The sequence below is a fragment of the Cygnus olor genome, chromosome Z, assembly GCF_009769625.2.
Source record: "Cygnus olor isolate bCygOlo1 chromosome Z, bCygOlo1.pri.v2, whole genome shotgun sequence".
Lineage (NCBI taxonomy): Eukaryota > Metazoa > Chordata > Aves > Anseriformes > Anatidae > Cygnus > Cygnus olor.
In genome coordinates, this window is record NC_049198.1 from 2,200,318 (window position 1) to 2,223,043 (window position 22,726).

The 22,726-nt window shown below is 47.1% G+C and overlaps 1 protein-coding gene and 1 long non-coding RNA gene across 3 annotated transcripts; one reads left to right on the forward strand and one right to left on the reverse strand.

Moving 5' to 3' along the window:
* Positions 1-891: 891 nt before the first annotated feature.
* LOC121061920 lies at positions 892-4,571 on the reverse strand. Its single transcript, XR_005815332.1, has 2 exons — positions 4,177-4,571; positions 892-2,219 (listed from the first exon to the last, which is right to left on the reverse strand). It is a non-coding gene; the product is annotated as an uncharacterized LOC121061920 (long non-coding RNA).
* CFAP53 (cilia and flagella associated protein 53) lies at positions 4,445-16,324 on the forward strand. 2 transcript variants are annotated; one of them, XM_040541389.1, is made up of 8 exons: positions 4,445-4,571; positions 5,580-5,809; positions 6,801-6,974; positions 9,933-10,236; positions 12,315-12,533; positions 13,629-13,845; positions 14,302-14,404; positions 15,754-16,324. In XM_040541389.1, the coding sequence occupies exons 1-8, from the start codon at positions 4,476-4,478 to the stop codon at positions 16,001-16,003; spliced, it is 1,593 nt and encodes a 530-aa protein (XP_040397323.1). In that variant the 5' UTR covers positions 4,445-4,475; the 3' UTR covers positions 16,004-16,324. The 2 variants fall into 2 exon arrangements, with proteins under 2 accessions (XP_040397323.1, XP_040397325.1); XM_040541391.1 differs by having other exon boundaries at positions 13,632-13,845.
* The last annotated feature ends 6,402 nt before the right edge of the window (positions 16,325-22,726 follow it).

Consider the following 22,726-nt stretch of genomic DNA (forward strand, 5'->3'; position numbering starts at 1 on the left):
TTTTTCTTTTTGCCTTTCTTTTCCTTTTTTCTTCTCTTTTCCTTTTTCCTTTTCCTTTTTTCTTCTCTTCCTTTCTTTTCCTTTTTTCTTTTTTCTTTTCTTTTGCCTTTCTTTTCCTTTTTTCTTCTCTTTTCCTTTTTCCTTTTCCTTTTTTCTTTTCTTTTCCTTTTTCCTTTTTTCTTCTCTTTTCCTTTTTTCTTCTCTTTTCCTTTTTTCTTTTCCTTTTTTCCTCTCTTTTCCTTTTTCCTTTTTCTTCTCTTTTCCTTTTTTCTTCTCCTTTCCTTTTTTCTTCTCTTTTTTCTTCTATTTTCCTTTTTTCTTCTCTTTTTTCTTCTATTTTCCTTTTTTCTTCTCTTTTTTCTTTTTTCCTTTTTTCTTTTCTTTTTTCTCTTCTCTTTTCCTTTTTTCTTCTCTTTTTTCGTTTCTTCTTTCTCTTCTCTTTTCTTCTCTTCTTTTTCTCTTTTCTTGTTTCTTTTCTTCTCTTCTTTTTCTCTTCTCTTTTTCTCTTTTCTTCTCTTCTTTTTCTCTTTTCTTGTTTCTTTTCTTCTCTTCTTTTTCTCTTCTCTTCTCTTTTTCTCTTCTTTTCTTCTCTTTTTCTCGTTTCTTTTCTTTTCCTTTTTTCTTTTCCTTTTTTCTTCTTTTCTTCTCTTTTCTTTTTTCCTTTTTTCCTCTTTTCTCTTTTCCTTTTTTCTTCTCTTTTCTTTTCCTTTTTTCTTTTTTCCTCTTTTCTCTTTTCTTTTCCTTTTTCTTCTCTTCTTCTTTTCCCTTTTTCTCCTTTTCTTTTCTATTCCTTTTTTCTTCTCTTCTTTCCTTCCTTTTTCTTGTTTCTTTCCCTTTTTTTCTTTTCCTTTTTTCTTTTCTTTCTTTTTTCTCTTTTCCTTTCCTTTCCCTTCCTTTCCTTTTTTTTCTTTTTCTTCAAATGGATCCTGTCTGCCCCTTTTCTGTCCAATCTCCCTCCCGAAAGCCCTCAACAGACAGCCCTGCCACCACTGGCAACAGTTTTGAAGTCATCTAGGACAAAGCCCATCAAACTTCACAGGAAAAGCATGAACTTAAATAATCTCTGTGGAACCTGCCCTTTCCTCATTCTCCACTTGGATCTAACCTTTCATCAGCGCTTCTCCTCGTGCCAGCCGCCAGATTACCACTGACATTTTGGTGACCGGCGGTGCAAAAGTCACACTGCCCGTCGCAACGTGGGCGGCTGGGGGCAGCTTCCTGCGATTGGCATGTGAGGATGACGCAAAAGCACCTCCACCACCGCGTGATCTTATTTCTCAAAACCGTTTAAAAAACTCAATCCCTGGAAAATGTAGAAATATCGAGAAGGAAAATGTAGAGAGAGCTTTTTAGCTACACTGAAGGAACCTTTGAATGATCATTGAATTAGCAAAAAGTCTCAAAATTCAAATTTATTTTCAGTTCCTCTTTAAATATTCCGGCTGGGTTAAAGGCTCAAGTCTTGTCCCAGTACTAAAAAAAGAATAGTATTTTTTTCAGCAACAAAAAATCACATTTTCTCCTTTTTACAGTAGGGAAATTGTTCCGACGTGGAGTTTTTCAGAACTGGCTGCAGTTTTATGGCCAGATCCACTGAAATTTGTAAATGACCTCCTGGGGCAGCCCTAAAATAAACTGTACATGTCTGTGCTAATCATTTCATGCTGGGATCATTCACCCCTCTTTCGTGCTGCGTTCCCTTTCTGTGGTTACTCTTTGCTCTTTAAAGCTTGAGAGACAGAAAGGAGAGGAACAGCAGCTGATCTTTGCCACAACCTTCTGATGTGGGGGTCAGGGGTAAAGAATTTTGTCTCATGGCACCAGTGTCAGGAGTGTTAGAACCTAAACCTGTCCTAGCTTCCATCCTCCTTCCATATGATTCCAAGGGGAGGCAGATCTGTGAAAGAAACAAGTGTTTTAGTAAAGATAACCCTGTAGAACGATGAGAGCTAACTTAGAGCCGCACGATTGAACATCTGCGGAACTCTTAGGCTACAGGACTTATTACCAGCAAAACTTCAAAGTTTGGTAGTTTGGGACACGAGTGAAGGAAAGGCTCGATTTTGAGCTCATGCCTGAAAACACGTGCTAGTAAAAGTTCTGATCTCTGCTGCTCGCGCTCAGCGTGGTTGCGTCTCCTGTCTCTGACTCAGACGATCATGTGAATGTGAGCGATCAGCAAATCCCTTCAGGAAAATGAATAAAGGTACCCGATGGACCTTAAAAAAAAATAAAAAAAGCCGGGAGTTAGGATTTTCTTAAGTGTGTATTTTGAAGATTGCCTGGAAGCTCTGGCAGGAGGGATTGAAAGGAAGCATGACCGGTGGAACTGGAGACGGTCTGGAGTGTGATCAGTGAGGAAACCCCGGGGGAATTCAGAACCGGGGAGGAACTGTGGGCTTCTCGAGTCCCTGCCTGGGAAGCCCAAAGCATCTGCAGGGCTTTTGATCGTGTAGAAGGAAGGGAACTGGTGTGTTCAAGTGCTGGCCCACGCAGCTGCCACAGTACCACACAAAAGGAATAAGAAACCACTGTAAGAAAGGTTTCATCTTTTATGAGGGGCGGGGAGGGCTTTGCTTGACTTAAAAATCATTAATTTTTCTCTTGGAGAAAGAAGTGAAAGGTTTCTTTTGTACAACGAGGCAATTATTCATCAGGCGATATCAATCAACCTCTTGTACTTCCTCTAAGAGAGAAAAAAAAAAACAAAAAGGCCCTACTGTCCTCGCCTGGGTTTTCCCTCCTGGCACAAAAAGGCAACGGTTAAAACCGCTGCGGAATCCACGCGAGGAAATCCCGTTTGCCGAGTTTGCCACGTGGTGCTGCCCTACCCGCCCCTCGCTGAGCATAAAATGTGTTTTTTTTTTTTTTTTCTTGTAAAGTTCTCGGGCTGCTCCTTAGCGAGAGGTTTCAGAAAGGAGAATCCCTCTTCAGTGCCTTTGACGGAGTTCGTGCTTTCCTACAGGGTCTGGATTAAAAGCTGGCAGGGGATAGAAAGGGCCAGAATGTCTCCCAGGATCTACTCTTTACAGAATTTAAAACATTTTTTGGGCTGCATTGTTGCCCAATGGGAACTTGGCCGCCCAAAAAGTCCCCACAACATCCCCTGTTGCTTCAGGGCTTGTGTAGATAGTTACAAGGGATTTTTACCATTTTGTTAGGACAAATCTATTAAAGTGACTGCCCTGACCCGATAAAGGCACTGACAATGCCAGTCACATTACAAAAGGGGGTGGCTCCTGCTAGAACAGAAAAAAACCCCCAAACTGTTTACACAACCTAGGAACAGGCAGTTACAACACTCCCTCGGGGATCCAAGCCAGCAAATAAAGGACAGAATATATGCTATATATATCCTATATATGTTCTCCCCATGGGGAAACCCTGGAGAATGCAGTGACCAAGACCCCCTTTGGCACGGGAACTAAGGACAATCTGATTTCTCATCAAATGTTAATGTAAAATACGAATAAAATCACAATCTATCCATACCTTAATGCTAAAATTAGGAATAAATCTTTTTTACAAGTGGTGGAGGGACTTAAAGAAAGAATTAATAGCGGGATTGGAGGATCCACAGCTCCATTGTTTAATTCAAATTTTAAACAGGTGAAACACTGCACATTTCTTTACTGTATTATACATAAAATTAGCTCATGTTTTGGTGTAAATGTTGACTAAGGCAACATCTCCCATTAACTTTTCCCACAGATATTATCAAAACTACAGTCTACCAAGAAATTCAGCCCTCTCAGCATGTAAATAGGGGTTTTCACCTCAGGGAAAAAAAAGACGCTGTTCGCTGAAGTTGTTTCTCTTTCCCAAACACCTCCAGGAGTCAGTCAGAACAGGATGACAGAGTAAAACTCTACTAAAATAAACCCTGAAGATTCCAGTTGTTTGAGCACTGCAGCAGTGGTATGACATATAATGGGGTGTGTGAATGCTCCCTATCATACAGCTGTGTTTGATAGTGCAGAATTAACGTTACTAAGACCTGAAATACGCACAGCACACATATTTCAGTAGGATAAAAACAAGCTTTAAACCCTTCTGCCTTCGGATCATGTTTACCAACTCGTTATCAGCCCAGTCCTGATTATCTGCCGGGAAGCGAAGCTCTTGGCACTGTCTCTGTCCCTCGGCTTCCAAGCGAACTCACTGTGGGCAACGAACCTGAAGCAACCGCAGCTCCTGAGGCGCTGCTGGGAGCCGCGCACCAGCCCCAACCCCTCTCAGGAGCCGCGGGAGGGCGCAGGGAGCCGCATTCTCGCCGAGCAACCCCAACCCGCGACGCGTTGTGGCGACAGGCGACATCGCGACGTGACGACATGACAACACCCCCACCCCCGGCCGCCATTTTGTGCCCTCTCAGGCGGCGCGGGCGCACTGCGCATGCGCGGCCCCCCTCCGCCCGGCCGGGCTCCCGCCCGCTCTGAGCGTCCCTTGCGTCGTGAGGTCACTTCCGCTTCGCCATGGCAACGGCAGAGGCGGCGGCCGCCATGACGGCGCGGAGGGGCCCGGGGTGGCGGCGGGAGGTGCTGGGGCCCGGCCCGCACGCCGTGGCGCTGGTGAGCGGCCGGGAGCCGCCACCGGGATCCGGGGACCCCCAGCGGGTGCCTCTTGGCGTGGGGCTGGCCGCGGGGCCAGCAGGCGGCGAGGCCAAGCCCGGGCTGAGGGCGTGTGGCCGGGTCGGGGCGGGTAAGGCCGTCAGGGTGGTCCCGCTGAGGTGGACAGGTTGAGATTTGAGGTACGAGGTGGATAAACATGCAAGTTGTAGCTCCTCCAGGCCTTTCGTGCTGCTCTTGTGCCGGTTTTCGGCTGAATGTGAGCCAGCAGTGTGCTCAGGTGGCCAAGAAGGCCAACAGCATCCTGGCTTGTATCAGAAACTGCGGCCAGCAGGGCTAGGGGAGTGATTGTCCCCCTGTACTCGGCTCTGGTGAGGCCGCACCTCGAGTACTGTGTTTAGCTTTGGGCGTTTCACTAAAAGAAGGACATGGAGGTGCTCGAGCGAGTCCAGGGAAGGGCAACGAAGCTGGTGAGGGGTCTGGAGAGCAAGTCTTACGAGGAGCGGCTGAGGGAGCTGGGATTGTTCAGCCTGGAGAAGAGGAGGCTCAGGGGCAACCTTATTGCTCTCTACAGGTACCTTAAAGGAGGCCGTAGCGAGGTGGGGGTTGGTCTATTCTCCCACGTGCCCAGTGATAGGACGAGGGGGAATGGGCTAAAGTTGCGCCAGGGGAGGTTTAGGTTGGATATTAGGAAGAACTTCTTTACTGAAAGGGTTGTTAGGCATTGGAATGGGCTGCCCAGGGAAGTGGTTGAGTCACCATCCCTGGAGGTCTTTACAAGGCGTTTAGATGTAGAGCTTAGTGATATGGTTCAGTGGAGGACTTGTTAGTGTTAGGTCAGAGCTTGGACTGGGTGATCTTGGAGGTCTCTTCCAACCTAGACGATTCTGTGATTCTGTGTTTTGGGCTCTGTGTTACCCCTGGTTACCATAAACCCGTATGGACTCGGTCCCCAACTCAATTAAAAAAAAAGAATAATTGTAATTTCATCAGACATTCTTTCTGTTACAGAGAGCCAAGCCTCCTAAAGAACGAAGAAGTGCAAATTTTGCCTTGGCCCGCAGAGAGAAAGAACAGGAGCTCCTGGAATACGCCGCTCTCCTAAAGCTCTACAGGCAGTGCCGCAGCGTCCACGAGTGGCAGCAACGCAGCGAGCAGAAATGGCTGCACGGAGCTGTGCGGAGAAAGGTTGAGGCGGCGATGCAGGAGTATCGGGCAGGGACTGATGACAGAAGAGAGAGGTAGCAAGCAAGGAGCTAAAATCAGTGTCTGCCCTGCTATTTTCCACTTAACTGTGTGCTTAGAGGAGTGATTAGGGGGGAAAAACACTCAGTAGAGCTCGGCTCTGTGCCTTACCCCTGGCATTACGGCATGGCCTTCGTTATTCCTTGGAATGGAAAGCGTGGGCACGCTTATTTGTCAGGCAGGCAGCAACGCAGAGCAAAGAGGAGCTTTTGGGCTCTTGTTACCAGTACAATTCACAACAAGGAAAAGCTAAAAACCGAAACCGCAGCAGAATCGAGCTGTGCTGATCTTAGAGGAAAAAAAAAAAAAACGAACGGTTTCTCAGTTGTTCTTTTTATAGTAAGCGGCTTTGCGGCTGTGAACTGGAAGGAACCCGCTGAGATCTTCTGAGATCACCTAGCGCAGGCTGCTCAGCACCGTGTCCTGTCGGGTTTTGGTTATCTCCGGACACGGAGTGTCCACAGAATTTCTGGGCAGCCTGTTCTGCATGTGGCCACCCTCACAAGAAAAACCTGTTCCTTTGTGGACAGGTGGAATTTCACGTTTCGCTTTGTGCCAGTTCTCTCTTGTCCTGTCACTGGGCACTCCGAAGAGCCTCCCTCTTTTTTGTGGGAGACTCGTACACACTTGATGAGCTCCCCCTGGGGCCTTCTCCTCTCCGGGCTGACCGCTCCCAGCTCCCTCAGCCTCCCCTCAAACAAAAACCACTCCGTTCCCTTCATCGTCTCTGTGTTCTGGCTTCTGTTCAGCTCGTTCATCGCCACCGGTCAGCCCCAGCGTGTCCCCAGGCGCAGGGTTCTTCCCCCCCAGGTGCAGGACTTTGCCTTCCCAGTGTTAAATTTCACCAGGCTTGGTGCTGAGCTGCCAAAGATCCCCTTGCCATCTTTACAGGGACGCATAAATGTGAGGGGAAGAGTGCAGTTCATTACTTAATCGTTCAACAGATGAGTTGTTCTGGTTTTTATTGAAGTGTTTTCTTCATTTCAGGCTTCGCGAGCTTCTGGAGGCGGAGGAAAATAAGTACTTCGCTGAGATGGAATCGTCTGAAGAGACTCTCCTGGAGAAGCAAGCAAAAATGAGGGAGCGAGCAAGATTATTGAGAGAGGAGAGGGAGAAAGAAAGACAGCAGCTGGTGGCTGAAAAACGGGAGCAGCAATTCAGGTAGGTCCAGAACAATGTAAAATAGAGTTTGGGGAAGTAAATACTAAACAGCAACCTAACAAGAAGATGACGAAGTGCAGAAATCCTTGTCCTGTGTGGGCATCCCCCCCGCCCCCGCCAAATCATGGAAGGTTTATTTGGCCTAAATCATGCTTATTAAGCTCATATGTGGAAAGTCCTTGAGAAGCTGGGATTGCCCAAGATGGCTGTTTTTATTTATTGCCCCCTTTTCAAGGACACCAGCAAGCTGAAGTTGTAGCGCAACCTGAAATCCCCTGCCAAATCTTGCCTGGACGCCAAGTTTGGCAGCGACCTTTGAACGCCGTTAAGATTTGCACGTGCTCCTCAGCTCCCGAGGCCTTGGCATCACATCTGACTCGTTCAGCTCTTGGAAATCTGGTTTCCTGAGGGAGGGATGAAATGATATTAATGTAATCCTGCCCTTTCCCTCTGCAAAACTGAACGCTGAACCCAGTGGGAAAGGGTGGAGGGTTTCACCGGGGGCTTGAGCAGTCTTTTGTCTGCCACTCAGTGGTATCTTTAAGAAAAAACAACCTGCAGCGTCTTAAAACTGGCATAAAACCTCACTCACCTCCTTTTCCTTGCGGTAACATCAGGAGCATTCACGCAGAGGACGTTGTTACCGCAGCGACTGGGCACGGCGGCCATAAGATGAAGAAATAACTGGGAGGGGCGGGGAATAAACGCACTTTCCGTCTTTGGGAAGTGGCTCCATGCAGGCACAATTTGAACGTTAAGGAGCTTAGGGTAGCAAAGTGAGGAAGAAAAGCAGCCATCTGGGCGAGCAGATGTTTATACGTCGCTCTACAAGCCGCTCGAAAGGAATTTATTTTGGTGAAATCAAGCAATTACAGAGTGACTTTATATTAAAATTCGAACCGTGCCAAGCTTTTATTTAACTTCTCTTCTTCTCCGAGAGCCCGGTTAAATTCAGATGAGTTTATAAACGTGAAAAAGAAGAAGTAATTCTTTGTTCTTTCACTGCTGGGAGAACTTTGAACCCGTTGTGTTAAGGTAACGCAGGTCTTTCTAACGGCGTAAGGTTCCCAATCTTAATTGTGGTATATTTTTCTCAGAACATTTGAGAAACGTGTTTTTCATGAATACCAATTAGTCCAGTAGTCTGTAATCACCATTAACGTCTACCTGGGAGTCGGAAGAACGATCCCAGGGTTAAAAACGTAAGAAAAATGCTGACTGTGGGAGGTTTTATTTTAGAGATCAGATGCTAGTGAAGGGGGGCTTGACAGATTACAGTTGTCTCTTCTAGGCCAGGTTAAAAGGTCAGAAATGCCTCCTGAATATCAAGCCAAGTGAGAATTTTGCAGTTTATAAGCCATAAATAATTTTTATTGGGCCGGCTTACCAGGGAGCGTTATTGGCGAAGCTTTGGAAGATCCTGGTAGCCCCCGTGTAATTATTACACCTTGGCAGTTGCCTCAACCGCGTGTCCGTGAGCCTCCGAGCTTGTGAGCGCGAGCCTCCGTGTAGGTGTGAACCCCTGGTATCTGGCCCCAGAATCGAGAGGAGCGTTACTCTTTATATCCAAAACCCAGGCCAGGGAAAACAGATGTGAGCTTAAGTAGAGACAGCAGCTTTATTGGACTGAGGAATCGTCAGGAAAAATTAAGACTTTGCAAAGACAAATCCGTAGCAGAGCTGCAGAGGATGAAAAAGCAAACCGCTAAATGTTTTACTTTAGCGGCGGCAAGCTTAGTGTTGCTTTTATGTTTAAAAATCTTACTTATTTTTACACACGTGTAGACTTTTATATATCCTAGGTAATAGAATTCATTCAGATTTTTTTTCGTTACCGTAGTGATGAAAATTAAATCACTATCCTCGTGTTGAGAACGATAGTACCGTGAAATAGTTGCCTGAGGGGTGTTTAATGTTTTTGCGACGTGGGATTGTCAGACAAACGTTGTGTAAAGTAATAATATTTCACGTGGCACAGATACCTGCCGCTGTCACGCGGCGGCTCCCGATGCAGTCGCAGATTTCTTGCGATGTCTGCTGTGAATTCGGAAATAGCGTTGCGATGATCTGCAGAAGATGGTTTCATTCAGCAGGAAATCGTGAGCTATCTTCCAGCTTTACGGCACGGGCACGGACGTGTGTCTGTCGCACACCCTTAGGGCTCAGAGACCCTTACTGCTTGTAGACCTCTACCATTTTCGGCTCGTTTCGCGTTCTGAGCGTGGGAAAGTCCACGTCCTGGTTTTAAAACGGGTTTAAAACGTTTGTTCAGGTTCGATTTTGTTTGGTCGTTTAAAAATAAAAAGAAAATAAATTTTAAAAGAAAAAAAATTAAAAAGAAATAAAACGTAAAAGAACACAAAAGAAATACTGCAACTTCTATGAAATATGCCACAAAACTTCATATTTAATAAAATTCTAGTGGTTCTTGTTTAGCAGTGTAACCTAAATTTCTGCTCTTAATTTGTTTTCAGATTGGGACTTGAGCTTTTAAGCGACTAGTAAACCTAGTCTAGGTCTTTATTTGAATGAAGAGCAACCTGAGTGTTTGAACAAGTGTGTTTTATATGTTAAAAATATGCGTGTGTATATAAAAAATCCCACATAATTCATGTTCTGACTCTATATATGCACATGCATTGTATATATAAAGGAATATACGGTGAGTATACGCATATATATTGTGCATGTGTGGGTTTTTTTTAAACAAATGCCAATACAGGACCTGCTTTTCGAGTCATTAATGTCAAAATCTCCATGAAATCAGGTTTTCAGTCATTCCTTATGACTCAGGGGGAATCAGTGCCAGACCAGGTGCAGGAATCAGCATCCTGAGCTGCAGTCTTCCATGTAGTCATGAGCTAGAGCCCTCCATCTGTCATGGATCTCCAAATTTGCTTATTATTTCGAACCCCCCGACCCACTTTTTCCTTTTTTAACCTTTCTTTTGCCATTCAGAGAACAATGCGATGAGCTCCGCGTGCGGTGGGTGAAGAAGCATCAGAAGGAATTGTGTACGGACCGGCTGGCCCAGCTAACTCTGAAGGAGGAACTGAAAAGACAGCAGGAGGAGGAGGAGCAGATGTTTGCAGAGCTTTGGAAGGAAGACAGGTTGGCTAAGGAAAGGCGAGAGGCGGCGGATACGCAGAAATTGTCCGAACAGAATCGGGAAATCCTGGACGTCCTCAGCGCCCAGGTAGCAGTGCTCAGTGCTCACAAAGAGGAGGCGAAGCGGCTGAAGGAAGAAGAGGCTCGACTGCTGGTAATTTTCCATATCGTCCTCAATTCAGTGGTCTTTGAAGGTCCCTTCTAATGTTAGGCTTACTAGACGTGTGGATTAATCCATACCTCGTTTGTGTCTTCGCTGGTTCCATTAGTATCCGAGACTCTCCTGTTATGCTAAGCCTCTTTTCCAGGGCCGTGGCAAATGCGTTCCTGTTTACAGAGGGAAAAACGTCCTTTGAAACTTAGCATGTAATGGATTTTAGCATTCAAAGCTTCCAAAAGCCTTTGTGGGAAATGGAAATGGTGGTAAGCTTATTTTTTTGCCAGACGTATTCTGAATTCCAGTTTCCTGGGGGATGGATTCTAGCGTCCCAGCTGTAACGCACGGTACGTACGCTGCGAGGGAGCAGCGAGAGGGAGCGGCTGCCGGGAGCTGAGGGTAGGTGTGCTGGTCTCCCTGCCAGGAGCACAGGGAGCGGAGCAGGCTGGCTGCCAGTTAGCAGGGTCTTCCAAGGGCCCAAATCGCAGATTGGGCACCAGGAGTGAGCCTGAGCCTACCTGCAGCTCCCGAGGGACCGTTCTCAGCCCCTTTTCTCCCCGCTCCTCCCCAGCACTCTGATCCAACAGAGCTGTGAGCACTGGCAGCCAGACCCCTGCAGGGGGAGGTTGCAGAGCCTGGTGGTGCACTCGGGGCCCTGACACGTACACGAGGAGACGTGCGTGTGAAACACCCCTACTGCTTGCTCCCCAGCTGACTGGATTTTGGAATCTACATTCTGTCTTTCCATCCTTCCGTCTTTTATTTTTTTTTTTTATTTTCAAAGTCCAGTCTTAAACAGATAGGACTTTGCAAGCAGCGTCTAAGAGCTGCCTCCTATTTAGGGGTGCCACATCGTGGGAGGCATTTGGCTCACTCGGTCCAACTGTTCTGGTGATTACCCTCTTGTGTCCTTGTCTCTTCCCATTCTGGACCTGATAGAGTTGAGCTGACTTCAGTGGAGCATTGTTCAGCGTTGACTTTGTGATTTAGTTCAGACTTCGTCTTCATTTTGCAGCTGGTTATGTGTAGCAATTGGATGGTCGTGCAGGGCACTGAAAGCTGATATGGGCAAGACAAATATTCCACTGCTTTTTAAAAATAATGACAATATTTTTTAAAAATAATGGCAATAACGACTCCGAAGCTCTAAAAATCCTGGCTGTAAGTCGAGTCTTATTCCAAGTCGAGTCCTTATTCCAAGCTAGACTGCAATGTTTCGCTCGTTTAAAACGATGCAGAAGAAAATTCTTTTCTTGTAACGATTTTTAAGGCGCTGCCAGCCCTCCCAAAATAAAAACGCTTCTACTTAACTGGCCTTTTCAGAAAAAATAAAAATAAAAATAGAGGAAATAGAAAAAGAAATTAGAATAGGAGGCTTCGTAGCTTCCCCTGAAGACAGCTGTTTTGAGCTCCATCAAGAACAGAAATTTGTGGTGAAGCGGTTTAATTTCTGGAAAACAACAAAAAGCTTTCTTCAGAGGGTCCCATCCTTAGCTACTTTCCTACAGCTTCACCGTTGGGTTCCTTATTCAGTGTCTCAAATAATATATCCTGAGTTTCAAAGCTGTTCTTCCGGCTTCTGAAAGTAAATCGGGCTGGTCGGGCAGATAGCAGTGTAGCTTTGGCTTCGAAACGCTTCAAGAGTCAGAGTGGGTGCTTTATGAGAACGTAAACAGATAACATATGCAGAAATGGGAGGAACACGGGGTTCTGATACTGGTTAGTGGTTGTGGCTATGTTTAAAGAGTTGGATGTAGATTATACGTGCTGCCAAGATACCGGTTTCTCTGAAGGGATGTCTGACTGTCTGCCTGAGGTATTTGGAGTCTGGATGTCAGGCATTCCTGTGATAATTAAAGAGAAAATCCTGAATTCTAAGGAACGATATGGTAAAACGTTGATACTTTAACAACTTTAATGGATAACACTAACTCCAAAATTCTCTATTTTTAGAAATAATAATGTTTTTTAATATTTATCTTTGCTCTTCGGTGTTCCAAATAAACTAATCCTAGCCGTCGCTTTGTTTGAAGTTATGGAACGATTTTGCAAGCGGGCTATTTTTCCTTTTGTAGGAAGAACAACAGCAGCTGCTTAAACGAGAAAATGAAAAACTTCAAGTGGAGAAATTACAGAAGCAGAAGGAATGCAGGGATATGTTGCTCCGCGCAGCAGAGGACAAGAGGAAGCGGCTTAATGAAGAAAAAGAAGGCGAGCTTGCCCTTGAGATGAAAACCTTAGAAAAATCTCCTTGGAAACCTGAGGAAGACCCTGAGGAGAAAATGAAAAGAAAAGTAAGGGCTACAGGTTTTAATTTTGAAGTTTTGGGACAGCGCCTCACCTGGACTAATATTGTTGCTCTTTGTGGAGCTGCACAGTATAAATGAGATCAGACGCAAGACCTTTTCTGTGATCAAGGCGATTCTTCTGTCGCGTAGCCTGGTGCCTCTCTTCGTGCCGGCACTCTGCTTCTCTAAAGAAACCCATTATCTGTCAAAATCGCAGCAAGGACTTTAAATCCCGTCTTGCGATCAGCAAAGCTACCAGTCTAGATGAAAAATGGGGGTTTATAGAAAATCCTGGATTCCTGCCCCTCCACGCTGATTTCCTTCGGTATAAACCACGTGAGGTTTTTAGTCCTTACACTGCATGGATGCAATGGAGATTGGGGAAGCTTTTTTGTTTGTCTGTCTCACGGACCTGATTTATTAAATATTTGGAATTGCAGAGGAAAGTAAATATTTGACGTGTTCTGGTTTATTAGACTACTAAGAAACAGTTTAAAATGTTTTATTACTAGCTAGATGTATAGGTGCAAAGTTTCCCGTGGAATATCTCGGGGAGGCTATGAAACCGTGGATGTACCTGTCAATTTTTGAATTTAGAACAAGTAGATTGTCCAACTTCAAGGTGAAAACGGATCTCAAGGTAACTTGATAACAGAGCAGGGAGCTGTGTTCTTCACTCTGCTCAAGGTATTTGGAAGATCGTGTGGGTTAGGAAAGTTTTATAGACTTTCTCTGTAATCTTCAGCCAGTTAGACCTTGGCACAAAATTAGAAGAGACGGTGTTTACTCGTTATTGCGTTTACGTGGCTTCTAATGGAGGTGAGTGTCAGCCGTGGAAAATATTTGCAAAATTTCTGTGGTGCAGGCAGCTGAGCTGTTAAGAGGGATCGCTCTGTTTTTGTTCTTCCCTTACGCTCTTGTCCGGGCTTTGTTGATTGCCTGGGAAACGCGTTCTGCGCAGCTCGTCTGGTGACAGGGCTTGGAACGCGGCTCGAGGCCCCTGCTTCCCACACTGGCCACAAACCACCACTTCTCTTGACTTTTTTGAAATACACCTTTGAACCCTTTTACTCAAACCTGCAAATGTTTGTGCGCTTGCAGCAGGAGCTGTTCAAGGAGCAACAGGCTTACCGGGCACACCTGGCTCAACAGCTGGAGGAGGAAAAACAGCGAGAAAAAGAAGCGGACGAGTTCCTCGAGGAAGAGAGGGCGAAGGTTTGGGCCAAGAAGGCCGAGCAAATGCGGTTAGAAAAGGAGGCTAGAGAGCAGCTACTGAAAGAGGTCTTGGATACGAGACAGCTACAGATTGAGGAGAAGAGTAAGTAATAATAGCTGTCTGTGCACCAAACTTACTGCGTGAACGTGAGGCTTGGCAAAGGCACGCTGCTTTTGGGAAGACCGTCTGGCCCAGTATGCACGGGCTGTATGGATGAGTGGACAGCAACGCTGCTGTCGCTGAATCTCCTTCTGAAACTTTCCTCCTACAGGCAGTCCTTACACTCGTTTCCCGTTGCTGTCACCAGAACAAAGCAAGGATTGCGTGAGGAAGCAATTCTTATTACTAATTATATTATTATCTTGAAGTTGTGTTAAATCTTCGCTATCAAGACAAAAGCAAATAAGCTGAGAATACACTTCCCATTGTTTGGGTGCCTCCTCAGAAACAACAAAGCTCAGGCTTGCTATTTAGGCTGCTTGGCTTGCATGCAGTCTCCTTTTCCCCTCGAGCTCAGCAGTGCCATTATCTTCTAAAAGTATTTTTGTGTTTTTCCAGTGCAGAGAAACGCAAAGGAGCAGGAAGAACTTGCTCAAGAGAAGAAGTTACTAGCTGAAGCCATCGCAGAACTCAAACACGTAGAGGAAGAAAAATGTGCAAGGTATTTTTCTTTATGCCGTTGGTTCATTGCATTGCAGATCAACCTTTTTAAGTTTGCGAGCTGGATAATCCTCATTTTTAAGTAGCTTTGTAGGAGCACCGGGTAGGCTTTTTTCCCTTCACAGAGGCTCTGCCATGGTGCAGCCTGTCGGTTCCAAACTGCGTTATTAATTGTGTTTATCAAACACATCCCCTCGTATTCCCGAGCTGTCGTTAGGAGTGGCTGAGGTGCGAGGAGGAAGGCTTAATGAAAGGTTAGGTCGTTACTTACCGAGGAGAACGAGCGTCTTCAAGTTATTGCTAAACGCCACCCACGCACCTCCCTTGAACAATCGCGGCGTCAGCCACCAAAACACCGGACCCCATAACCCAGCTGCACGGGGTTCCCCCTTACCTTGCAGTTCCTCGGGGTGAGAATATTTTTAATCGCAGTAGCCGAAACGTTCCTCTGGGTGTCATGCGAAACCCAGGACGAGGGGCCTTATTTCTCTCATTCCGTTTCCCTTTTGTACTTCTGCCCTTTCTCCACACCCGTTCATGGGACGTGACCGAGTAACTCCTTCCGGAGCTAGTATCGCTTGCGTTCCCTGCTAAATTTATTGACAACCATCTCCTGGATGTGGCAGACATCTCACCCTCTGCAAGTAAACGTTCTGGACTTCACTTCGAATCCGCTTGGCTTAGCAAAGAGGGCATTCGGTGGGTCGGTAAGCGCTGCGTGCTTCCGCTGTGTCGCACGTATTTTGATTAAACTGTCGGTTTTTCAAGAGCCCGAGCGAGTCTGCGTGACTCCCGAGCAGGTAGGTAGGCTTCCAGTGCTGCTCCGGAGGACAGTGAAAGTAACGTGTGAATCTCAAGGTAGGGTGGAACAACGATTTCTTCAGCCGTTTCCCACAGCGTTAGCGCAACAGCTGGACAAGAGCCTGCGCCCTGCCTTGCCTGTTGGCAGTAACCGTTGTTACCTTCGCAACGAGGGAGTGGAAACTGGGCGTAAGGCTGCCTCAGCAGTGAGCCAGAGCTAGGGGAGGACTGAAACCCGACGCATTCTCCGGCCTCTTGCTGCCACTGCGAGGGGCAGAGGAGGCGTGCTGATGGCAGGGGGTGGTTCTTGGCGCTTGTATTTTTTTGGTAAGCACTGATTTTGTGGTCTGCTCTGTAATATGCAGCAGAATTGGTGCTCTGAACAACGTATGGTTTGCTTGTAGTAGCACAAGTCACTCTCAACTCCTAAGAAGAGTTTTGAACCTTCCTTTGGTGTGAGGTTGAATGATGACAGATTAAAAAAGTTACACTTTTTTTTTTTTTTTTAACCCACGCTTCATAAACGAGCTATTTACGTGTCGTTTCCAGAAAAGCGAAGGAAGCGAAAGAATACCAAGGGCGACTCAGGGCTCAAATTGCCTATCAGCAACAGGCCCGTGATGCTGAGGAAGAAGAGAAGAAGCAAGAATACGAATTGGGTCTAGCAGAAGAGCGAGCCTATCAAGAAAGGGTACAGGACGTTCTGTCAAGGCCTTACGAGAAACTAGCAAAAATTCACCCTTTGAGAAGAAAACTGATGTCTAACCCCCAAGAAGATCGCTTAACTATGCCATTTTAGCTCACTCTAGATTGCCTTTAAAAGCCTTTTCCAGGCGTGTTTGTAACTGATTTGCGTTTGACCCTTCTCCCCTGTGACACTCAAAATATTTAACTGAATACAAGAAATCTATTTTTAAATTTTTTTTTCCCCGCTCTGCTTTCTTTGACAAGATCTAAATCAGAGTGTCTGACGTTTTAATACAAAACTACTCTCTGTTCTCTGCAGTATAATTATTATGATGCCGTGAACGATGTGCAGGCGTTATTTAAAGTCAGAAAAAAACAAACTTTGTAGAAGAGTTTCGGCAAACTTTTATTAAAACACCTTTCAAGCTGCAAATATTTGCAAAACCTTTTTTTTTGTGTGTGTGTTTAGACAAAAGGTGCTCGGTGATTTCCCTGTTAAATCTATGAATCTATTTTCCTCTGGCTAGAGAGTAAAGAGTTAATACTGCCTTGTGTATATTCTGACAGCTGTTGGATGACTTGTGGAATATCAGGGTCCCAAAGCTAGTCCATGAGACCTCTTCTTGCACAGATTTAATTGTGCAGGTCTGAAGTCATCCTTGGAGGAAAAACAAAAAAGGTTATTAGTTATCCTTTTGGTGGCAACTCCGCCTCTTTGGACTGTCTTGGATTGCCTCCGGTGCCGTAGTCTGAACATACAGAGTGGGGGACCAGAGCACCAGTAATATTTTCAGACAAAGCAGCCCCGGATTAATGGCCAGGTTGTTTTTTATGCAGGAGGAGCAGTGGGTGATGCAAGGAGGCCAGGTGGGAGTAAGCCAGCCCCATGACATTCCTCTGAGCCAGCTCTCCGGTCTGCATTTCATTATTTTCTCCTCTTTGCTTTTAAGAGGAGGGAAGAATCCGTTTATATCCTCGTGCCCTTTCTTGCTCGTGGGCTCTGTGATTCAGAAATGTTTTATCTGCTTTCTCACATTTTTCTGTTTGAGCCTTTGTTGCCGCTTATCTGCGGATGTTTCTCCTCCCTTTCACCTTCTGCTATCTCTCCTCCAGCTCCTGTCTTTTTCACCCCTTTCTTCAACTTCCGTCCCTCCCTAAGTGTTTCTTCCACCTTCTTCCTCCTCCTCACCTTCTCTTGTCAGTATTTAGCTCCTTTTTGGTCGACTACCAGGACACCTGGGTGCTCCTTGTGTGGGAATGTGAATGGAGGAGCTGATAATTTGCTGGGATTAGAGCACAGGTATCCCAGCTCCCCTGCTGAGGTAGGTTCATCAGTCCAGAGAGCCCAGGCAGCCACAGGTCTCTGCTCTCGCCGCTAGATAAAATTGGCAGGATGATTAAGAGATTAATTTCCTGGACTGCCACAGACTCCTGGTACGGCCCTGCATAAGCAACGTGGATTTTATTTACTCCCCTGACCCGTGTTTGGGGGTAAAAAAAAAAAAAAAAAAGGCACATAATAGCACATTTGCGATTCCAGGATTAATTAAAGTACGTTATTAAAGGCTGTCGTGGGGCACACGCAGTGCGTGAGAGACACAGAATACCACACTTGTGAGCTCGGTGAATTGGAGCCGTCCAGAACGCTAATAAATCCTTTTTTTTTTTTTTTTTTTTTTCCGTAAAATAAGAGCTCCGAAGAGGTGGTCAGAGCTATCGAGCATTTATAGAGTGTCAGAGCTCCTGCTCCCGGAGGCAAAACTCCACTCTGCCACGAACGCGAAGCCTGCACAGGAATAAAAGATGAGGCCGGGAGCGGCTTTGCCTGCAGCAGAACTGAATTCCCGCTGGGTAATGGGGTCGAGTGCCTGTAACTCTTTTGACTCTTCCGAGGGAAAACTTGTGGTCAACGAACGTGTCGCTGGGGCTGAGCGCTTCGTAGACTTCACGTGGGTCTGGAAGAACAGGTAAGGACCAGCACCGCGTGCTGAGCAGCTGGCTGGCCAGCGGGCTGCCTTCAAAGCAGCCTCTCGATGCCCCCCAACAGTCAGGTGAGCAATGCAGCAAGAACGATTTCGTGCGTCAAGACCGAAGCATTTCCTTAATTCTACCGATATCCGTCCTGCTCCGGTTCCTTTGATGTCCTTGTAGTGGACCGGGCAAACAGGAGCTGGCAAACCAGCCCCCAAATTGGGGCTCGCAGGGCTCGAGGGCCTCACGAGCACTGACTGCTACTCATGCGCGTGGTATTTCCCCCGAGCAGCTGAGGAAGCCTGGAGCCAAACCGTTGATTAACCGCGGGGACGCCGCGGATCGGCGAAGCCACCCGGCGCGTGCCAGGTGACCTCTCCCCGCTCCAGGGCTGCTGGTGATGCGCGGGCACCGTACTTATAAAACACGGGGTTCTATTTTACCTCGCTACGTGCTCTCCTGCCGCAGAGTTTTGGGGCCAAATACCCCAGCAGGTGCCTTCGGAAAGGCGGCGTGCATGTGTAGGGGTGACGAGATGAAAAGAAAAGGATTTTTCTTCTTGCTTCCTCTAGTTTTCCCGGGATTTCAAAGGGTAGATCTGAGTTAGGGCTCCCGTTTTTCAGGTGCCCGTAGGCAGAAATTCATCTCGAAAGCATGCAACGAGGGTAAAAGCCTTCCCACACCTCCCAGGAATACAGGGGGGTAATATTAACTGGAAATCGCGCGTGTTCACCCCCAGCTCTGCCTTTAACGTCCCCTAATAATGGCAAAGAAGCGGACTCTGGCTCTGGGGTGAGGGAGGATGAGCTGCTCTGTGCCGTCCCGGGGAGGACACACATCTCCAACACCTGCCTGTGCTTCCAAGGAAGCTGCTGGCTCTGTTTTGAGGGGAAAAATAGGGATATCTGGCTCATTTTCACCTCCGAGCACCTTTGATGTGAATGGGAGAGGTGGTACCATCAAATGCAATTTTAGGGTCACTTCTGAAATATTAGGATCAGCGCAAGAAGTTTCTGTCTCCTGAGGAGACAACCTCCAGCAGCTCAGCACCTCGGGGGTTTCGTAGTTGTTTTGGTGTTCTTATTTTCTCTCTTTAATCCAAGTTTGAAGTTTCGGAGGAAACGGAGCCAAGGGCGGGCGGGTGGCTTCTTCCCCAAGGGACCAGCCCCCGAAACCACCGGGGGAGGGATCCCTGTGGTTGCTTACGGTTGCTCACCCCAGGCACAGGTTTGTCCCAGGCACCCTAATAAAGCCATTCAGCGCCCCCCAAAATCTGTGGGGTCCCCAGCAGTGATGGGGAGCCTGGGGCCCCACCTGGGCACCGCTCTGCTCCTGTAGGAAGGGCTTTTGGGGCAGAAATGGGGGGGGGAAGGAGGCGCAGCCCCTTTCGCATGGAGTGCAAGCCTGGGGGGAAAAAAGCTTGGGAATGGTAAAAGGGGGATGGAAGTAAAAGGGGGATGGAAGTAAAGGGGGATGGAAGTAAAGGGGGATGGAAGTAAAGGGGGATGGAAGTAAAGGGGGATGGAAGTAAAAGGGGATGGAAGTAAAAGGGGATGGAAGTAAAAGGGGATGGAAGTAAAAGGGGATGGAAGTAAAAGGGGATGGAAGTAAAAGGGGATGGAAGTAAAAGGGGATGGAAGTAAAAGGGGATGGAAGTAAAAGGGGATGGAAGTAAAGGGGGATGGAAGTAAAGGGGGATGGAAGTAAAGGGGGGATGGAAGTAAAGGGGGATGGAAGTAAAGGGGGATGGAAGTAAAGGGGGATGGAAGTAAAGGGGGATGGAAGTAAAGGGGGATGGAAGTAAAGGGGGATGGAAGTAAAAGGGGATGGAAGTAAAAGGGGATGGAAGTAAAAGGGGATGGAAGTAAAGGGGGGATGGAAGTAAAAGGGGATGGAAGTAAAGGGGGGATGGAAGTAAAGGGGGATGGAAGTAAAGGGGGATGGAAGTAAAGGGGGGATGGAAGTAAAGGGGGATGGAAGTAAAGGGGGATGGAAGTAAAGGGGGATGGAAGTAAAGGGGGATGGAAGTAAAGGGGGATGGAAGTAAAGGGGATGGAAGTAAAGGGGGATGGAAGTAAGGGGGATGGAAGTAAAGGGGGGATGGAAGTAAAGGGGCGATGGAAGTAAAGGGGGATGGAAGTAAAGGGGGGATGGAAGTAAAGGGGGGATGGAAGTAAAAGGGGATGGAAGTAAAGGGGGGATGGAAGTAAAGGGGGGATGGAAGTAAAGGGGGGATGGAAGTAAAGGGGGGATGGAAGTAAAGGGGGATGGAAGTAAAGGGGGGATGGAAGTAAAGGGGGATGGAAGTAAAAGGGGATGGAAGTAAAGGGGGGATGGAAGTAAAGGGGGATGGAAGTAAAGGGGGGATGGAAGTAAAGGGGGATGGAAGTAAAAGGGGGATGGAAGTAAAGGGGGATGGAAAGGAAAGGGGGGATGGAAGTAAAGGGGGATGGAAGTAAAAGGGGGATGGAAGTAAAAGGGGATGGAAGTAAAAGGGGATGGAAGTAAAAGGGGATGGAAGTAAAGGGGATGGAAGTAAAGGGGGATGGAAGTAAAGGGGGATGGAAGTAAAGGGGGATGGAAGTAAAGGGGGATGGAAGTAAAGGGGGATGGAAGTAAAGGGGGATGGAAGTAAAGGGGGATGGAAGTAAAGGGGATGGAAGTAAAGGGGGATGGAAGTAAAAGGGGATGGAAGTAAAGGGGATGGAAGTAAAGGGGATGGAAGTAAAGGGGGATGGAAGTAAAGGGGATGGAAGTAAAGGGGGATGGAAGTAAAGGGGGATGGAAGTAAAGGGGGATGGAAGTAAAGGGGGATGGAAGTAAGGGGGATGGAAGTAAGGGGGATGGAAGTAAAGGGGGATGGAAGTAAAGGGGGATGGAAGTAAAGGGGGATGGAAGTAAAGGGGGATGGAAGTAAAGGGGGATGGAAGTAAAGGGGGATGGAGTAAAGGGGGGATGGAAGTAAAGGGGCGATGGAAGTAAAAGGGGGATGGAAGTAAAGGGGGGATGGAAGTAAAGGGGGGATGGAAGTAAAAGGGGATGGAAGTAAAGGGGGGATGGAAGTAAAGGGGGGATGGAAGTAAAGGGGGGATGGAAGTAAAGGGGGGATGGAAGTAAAAGGGGGATGGAAGTAAAGGGGGGATGGAAGTAAAGGGGGGATGGAAGTAAAAGGGGATGGAAGTAAAGGGGGGATGGAAGTAAAGGGGGATGGAAGTAAAGGGGGGATGGAAGTAAAGGGGGGATGGAAGTAAAAGGGGGATGGAAGTAAAGGGGGATGGAAGTAAAGGGGGATGGAAGTAAAAGGGGGATGGAAGTAAAAGGGGGATGGAAGTAAAAGGGGGATGGAAGTAAAGGGGATGGAAGTAAAGGGGGATGGAAGTAAAGGGGGATGGAAGTAAAGGGGGATGGAAGTAAAGGGGATGGAAGTTAAAGGGGGATGGAAGTAAAGGGGGATGGAAGTAAAAGGGGATGGAAGTAAAAGGGGATGGAAGTAAAGGGGATGGAAGTAAAAGGGGGATGGAAGTAAAAGGGGGATGGAAGTAAAGGGGGATGGAAGTAAAGGGGGATGGAAGTAAAAGGGGGATGGAAGTAAAAGGGGATGGAAGTAAAGGGATGGAAGTAAAGGGGATGGAAGTAAAGGGGGATGGAAGTAAAGGGGGATGGAAGTAAAGGGGATGGAAGTAAAGGGGGATGGAAGGTAAAGGGGGATGGAAGTAAAGGGGGATGGAAGTAAAGGGGGATGGAAGTAAAGGGGGATGGAAGTAAAGGGGATGGAAGTAAAGGGGGGATGGAAGTAAAGGGGGATGGAAGTAAAGGGGGATGGAAGTAAAGGGGGATGGAAGTAAAGGGGATGGAAGTAAAGGGGATGGAAGTAAAGGGGGATGGAAGTAAAAGGGGGATGGAAGTAAAAGGGGGATGGAAGTAAAAGGGGGATGGAAGTAAAGGGGGGATGGAAGTAAAGGGGGATGGAAGTAAAAGGGGGATGGAAGTAAAAGGGGATGGAAGTAAAGGGGGATGGAAGTAAAGGGGGATGGAAGTAAAGGGGGATGGAAGTAAAAGGGGGATGGAAGTAAAGGGGGGATGGAAGTAAAGGGGGGATGGAAGTAAAGGGGGGATGGAAGTAAAAGGGGGATGGAAGTAAAAGGGGGATGGAAGTAAAGGGGGGATGGAAGTAAAAGGGGATGGAAGTAAAAGGGGGATGGAAGTAAAGGGGGATGGAAGTAAAGGGGGGATGGAAGTAAGGGGGGATGGAAGTAAGGGGGATGGAAGTAAAGGGGGGATGGAAGTAAAAGGGGGATGGAAGTAAAGGGGGATGGAAGTAAAGGGGGATGGAAGTAAAGGGGGATGGAAGTAAAGGGGGATGGAAGTAAAAGGGGGATGAAGTAAAAGGGGGATGGAAGTAAAGGGGGATGGAAGTAAAGGGGGATGGAAGTAAAGGGGGATGGAAGTAAAAGGGGGATGGAAGTAAAAGGGGATGGAAGTAAAGGGGGATGGAAGTAAAAGGGGGATGGAAGTAAAGGGGGATGGAAGTAAAGGGGGTGGAAGTAAAGGGGGTGGAAGTAAAGGGGGATGGAAGTAAAAGGGGGATGGAAGTAAAAGGGGATGGAAGTAAAAGGGGATGGAAGTAAACGGGGATGGAAGTAAAGGGGGTGGAAGTAAAGGGGGATGGAAGTAAAGGGGGATGGAAGTAAAAGGGGGATGGAAGTAAAAGGGGATGGAAGTAAAAGGGGATGGAAGTAAAGGGGGATGGAAGTAAAGGGGGGATGGAAGTAAAAGGGGGATGGAAGTAAAAGGGGATGGAAGTAAAGGGGGATGGAAGTAAAGGGGGGATGGAAGTAAAAGGGGATGGAAGTAAAGGGGGATG

Excerpts from the sequence above, each read along its gene's own strand:
- CFAP53 (XM_040541389.1), top strand. The coding sequence starts at position 4,476 with ATGGCAACGGCAGAGGCGGCGGCCGCCATGACGGCGCGGAGGGGCCCG. Across the intron at positions 10,237-12,314 it reads AAGAAGAGGCTCGACTGCTG|GAAGAACAACAGCAGCTGCT; the intron begins GTAATTTTCCAT and ends TTCCTTTTGTAG. Across the intron at positions 14,405-15,753 it reads GAGGAAGAAAAATGTGCAAG|AAAAGCGAAGGAAGCGAAAG; the intron begins GTATTTTTCTTT and ends TGTCGTTTCCAG.